Source organism: Penaeus monodon, chromosome 11, assembly GCF_015228065.2.
Source record: "Penaeus monodon isolate SGIC_2016 chromosome 11, NSTDA_Pmon_1, whole genome shotgun sequence".
NCBI lineage: Eukaryota > Metazoa > Arthropoda > Malacostraca > Decapoda > Penaeidae > Penaeus > Penaeus monodon.
Window position 1 is genome coordinate 9,660,363 of NC_051396.1, and position 4,461 is coordinate 9,664,823.

The 4,461-nt window shown below is 33.4% G+C and overlaps 1 protein-coding gene across 4 annotated transcripts in view; it reads right to left on the minus strand.

The window, feature by feature from the left end:
* Positions 1-692: 692 nt before the first annotated feature.
* Positions 693-4,461, minus strand: part of LOC119578725 (probable cytochrome P450 12a4, mitochondrial) — a 15,167-nt gene continuing 11,398 nt past the window's right edge. For all 4 annotated transcript variants that reach the window (XM_037926331.1, XM_037926330.1, XM_037926332.1 and 1 more), the window contains exons 7-11: positions 4,438-4,461; positions 3,791-3,960; positions 3,435-3,513; positions 1,278-1,481; positions 693-1,125 (exon numbers count right to left, since the gene is read on the minus strand). The exon at positions 4,438-4,461 is cut by the window's right edge and continues 142 nt beyond it. In XM_037926331.1, the coding sequence (XP_037782259.1) occupies positions 1,015-1,125; positions 1,278-1,481; positions 3,435-3,513; positions 3,791-3,960; positions 4,438-4,461 (588 nt within the window). In that variant the 3' untranslated portion in view covers positions 693-1,014. The remainder of the gene's footprint in view (positions 1,126-1,277; positions 1,482-3,434; positions 3,514-3,790; positions 3,961-4,437) is intronic.

The window sequence follows — 4,461 nt, forward strand, 5'->3', positions numbered from 1 at the left end:
CACTTTATCAAAACAATTCCTGACAATTAGAAAATTACGGTCATTGCCCGCTATACCACTCATTACTACTTATCCCCTACTCACAGACTGGAACCTTTTTAGATTTTCTGAAACCAAATTATATTTTGTTAAAAAACTATTATATACTAGAATGCCAAGTATATCAGATCTTAAGTCAGTTTTTGAAAGTAAGGGAAAAGGAAAAATACAAAAGTACAGGCATTACTTATATACAAAATCAAAATAATACCTGCTTTATAAAAAAAAAAGTACTATCTTGTACCATAATTATGCAATACTTCATTTTCCGAGGCTACTTAACCAGTACAAAATTTTTATAGTAACTCATCATGCTAACTATCTTTGAAGAAGTAGAATGGCACATTAGTACATATTACCAGATGATAATTTCTCTGTGTTTGAGACACATGTTTTTCTTCTTTTGTAACCTTGTGGCTACAAAAGCACAAAAGTCTTAATTAATAGAGAATTTAATCTTTAATTCTAACTCTTAAGTACCAGCTATTCCCCTTGTGAGACATTATAAAACTGTAATTACAATGTTTGTCAAGAAAAGTAAAGCCTGGTAATGGAATTTTAATAGAGAGTGGTAACTTTTAATCAATTTAATGTACAATACACTACATAAGAGCACCATCATTCATTCAATATTCAGTGTAATATAGAGACAATTGCAGTAAAAACATTTATTAAAAATATAACAATACCACAATGGAACAATTAATGAACAGTGATTAAACACCATGAAATTATTAAAAAACATTTAAAATTAAATCAGAACATCGGCCAATCTTTCATGAAGGAGTTTTAAAATACCATGTATTTCATTTTTCACTACCTAAAGTGTATTGATATCAAATCTCATTCATCCTAAATTGACCCAGGTAACTAATATTATATTCATCTGTAGTAAGAAAAGATTAAGTAACAAAGGAGTCTCGTGAAGGGTTCATTTCCATTCGGACAATGTCAGCTGCATAGGTTTGTCAAGCCTCACTTCCTTTCGATCATTTTCAGCTTAAGAGGTTTATCAGGCGTCACCACAATGCTCATGATGGGATCAAGGTCTCCGTAATGCCACTCCAACCGGTACTTGTGAAGCAACTGAAAATAAGGTGAATTTGTGAAATTTTCAATAAAAACTCTATTAGTTCTTGCTTGTGACAGGCTATAATTAAAATATGAAAAATAGATCTTAATTTAACTTGAAAATGAATAATTTCTAGCTGGCAAAACAGCATTAAACCAGGACTTACTCTAGCAACAACAGTGTAAGACTCTTGCTCAGATAACCTGCGTCCTACACAATTCCGGAGACCTGTGCTGAAAGGTATAGAAGCATAGTGATTTATAGGGCCCAGGGGGTGATGACGCAGCCAGCGTTCAGGCTGGTATTCTGCGGCTCTCGGAAAGTGCTCATCCTGTGTCCCCGCAATGTTCAGCATGACGTTCACAGTGAACTGGAAAATGAAGGGGATACTTGGATTATTTATTGAATAAGCATGGATGTGGTCTACCTCTATCTCCCTCTCTATATAAACATATATTTAGAAAAATAGTATTGTAATGATCATCTGTGAAAAGAATTCACCTTGATGAAAAATATTATTAAATATTCTGCCTGATACAGATCTTAGAGCACAGAAACTATATAATTTTTTTTTTACTAAAGAGCAAATACAGTTCTATGATTAATATATATCTATATGGGAAAATATAAAACATTAATTAAACTATCTACATCTATCAACCTCTATAATACTATTCACCAGAATCATGGATTTCATCATAATGTACATGATTCGACACAATCATACTAGGCCTGTCAAAAACTGGTTGTTTTTTCCACAATTTTTTCATTAGCAATTAATCATATGTATTGTCTACTAATATATCCAAATAAAGTTACTCTTTGGCAAGATTCTTCCAGACATATCCATGATATCACCTCCAAAACCACATTCCTCTTGGAGGCTTTCCTCACTGGTGTTTTCTTCTCATGAATGGAATACAGTGAGTGAACAGCAACTATAGTACTATATGGCATCATCTTTCATTCAGCCAAACCCCCATCTCTTCTTCCCTCACATTCCCCCCCTACTACATACCATAAGAAGCCACAAGTGACACTGCAGCCATACTGAGTAGTAACATCACCCTTTGCAAAGTGGAGGCCCTATCAAACAAGTGGAATAATATATTATCTAATTACTGCATTTTTCTGTATCTTTCTCTAGGAACAAAGATTGCCATGCATTACTCATCATCTCCTGGGAGGTTAATTTGACATGTGTTGGCACTTGTGATCAATTACTTTTGCATCACATCAGTTTATTGAATTCTTTATAAATATGCAAGAAGGTAATATGGACAGATGAACTGACATTTCAAGTGAGTGATCTTAAATTCACACAATCTGGTTGAAAACTATGGCAGCCATCAAGGCTTTAAAACATCACTTTCTCATTCAGTAATAACCTCAAGGATTTGTGTCAGTGTAAACAGTGAATTTTAATTTATATATAATTATATTATTAAAATGGTGGAACATAAGTGTGTTTTGTTACCCATTCCATGTGTATTTATTCCAGGTGCATGTGATACTTTCTTGAATGAGAACTAAGTATAAAGAACATACAAGTGAGAAATGACACCAGACTGACATGATCAAAGTACCTTGAAGTGAAAAAGTAACTGCTCCATATTAATTAACTAAGTATTTACAATCTGTATAAGAAATAGTGGAACAATTACAGGGATACTTTTGGGTATGGTTCTACTGCATAGTTAGTTATCCTTCCACAGAGGTAGACTGTTACTATAGAAACTTATTATCTCCTTAATGAACACTTGAGAAAACTGGACAGGAGATTCTGCACAGGACGGAGCACCTCCTCTTGGTGCAAAGCTTATCAAAGAGTGGCTTGGATATTTGCAATACAGTGGATTCCTGACTGGCCAAGCAACTCTTCTGACCTGTCACCTATAGACTACATTGAATGCTAAACTGCATAAAGCTGACACCTCTAAATTAAAGAAATGAAAAGCTTAACTGAAATACTTGAGATTCCCTCAAACCAGAGTTTTTGCATAATCTTCAAGAGGTGGTTGTGCAGTCAGTTAATAGTTGTTATTGTAGTATGTTCAATAATGTTTTCACTTGGGACCAGTTTACTTATAGCCTCCATATTTTTTTTCTATAACCATTTAATCTTGACTGACTGGTGCTGCAATGACACCCTTTGCAGAATGCATTGCATATCATGGAGTTATTGCCTGGTATATCACTGTTTTTACTACTTATACAGTATATCCAGATAAAACAAACTTAAATGCACAGACTTTTTCTGTGAATAGGGAAACAGAAAGGCTGGAACATTTGCAGTTCTTAGGGCTTATTTGCAAACACTTACCCCCTTTGGCACAATATAACCACCTAGTACAGTATCTTTATACAGCTTTCTCATGGTCAAGATTGCAGGTGAATTAGTCCTGAAATGCATATTTTAAAAATCAGAAATGTTTTGCCTACTTGTATTCTCAAATGCTGACAGAAGGGGAAAAATAACAAAATTGAAAAATTAAAAATCCTGATGTAAATTCACAAAATAATTGTCTGATTCTATAAAATAAATACTACATCTACAGTACAGTCTGTTTTTTGCAGTCTTTTCTTTATATGTTCATATTATCTTTCCATTCATTCATTATAGTTAACCTACAAAGTAGAAAGTTGTACAAGATCAATTACCAAGAAAAAAACATTTACCGTAGAGTTTCCTTGACACAGGCCTTTGTATATTTCAGGTCGCCCATATGCTGGGGAGTCAGCAGCTCCTGTCTATCCCCAAGTACAGCATCTAGTTCATCGTGGAGCTTGGCTTGCTTCTCTGGGTTCTGGGCTAGTTTTACTAGAGTAAAGGCCACAGTCATGGCCGTCTGTAAATTTCAACAAAGAAAGAGGAAAAAGAACAGTAAATACTTTTCAATGGAAAAACTTTTTTAAGGTAAAAAAGAAAATAGGAGTGGCAATTCAAGGAACTCAAGAATCTTCTTAAACTGCCTCACACCATTTTGCTTAAATAGAGTTTATGGGGGGAAAAATATTAAATTAAATTAAAAATAATTATATATATATATATATATATATATATATATATATATATATATATATATATATATATATATTATATACTGTTTGCATGGAATGAGAATGCCTTTACACTCGATGACAGCATACAATGCATACAATGATACAGAAAAAAGGAATATGGAAAAAGATGTCAAAGTTGGGAAATATAACACAAATCCATACTAGGACTTCTTGCTACAATCAACTAACTAGAATGCCTCTGGTAAATGGTATTATAAAGGAAAAAAAAAAAAATAATAATGAATTAACATTCAAGTAACTACCGTATCAATTCCTGCTGTTAGCAA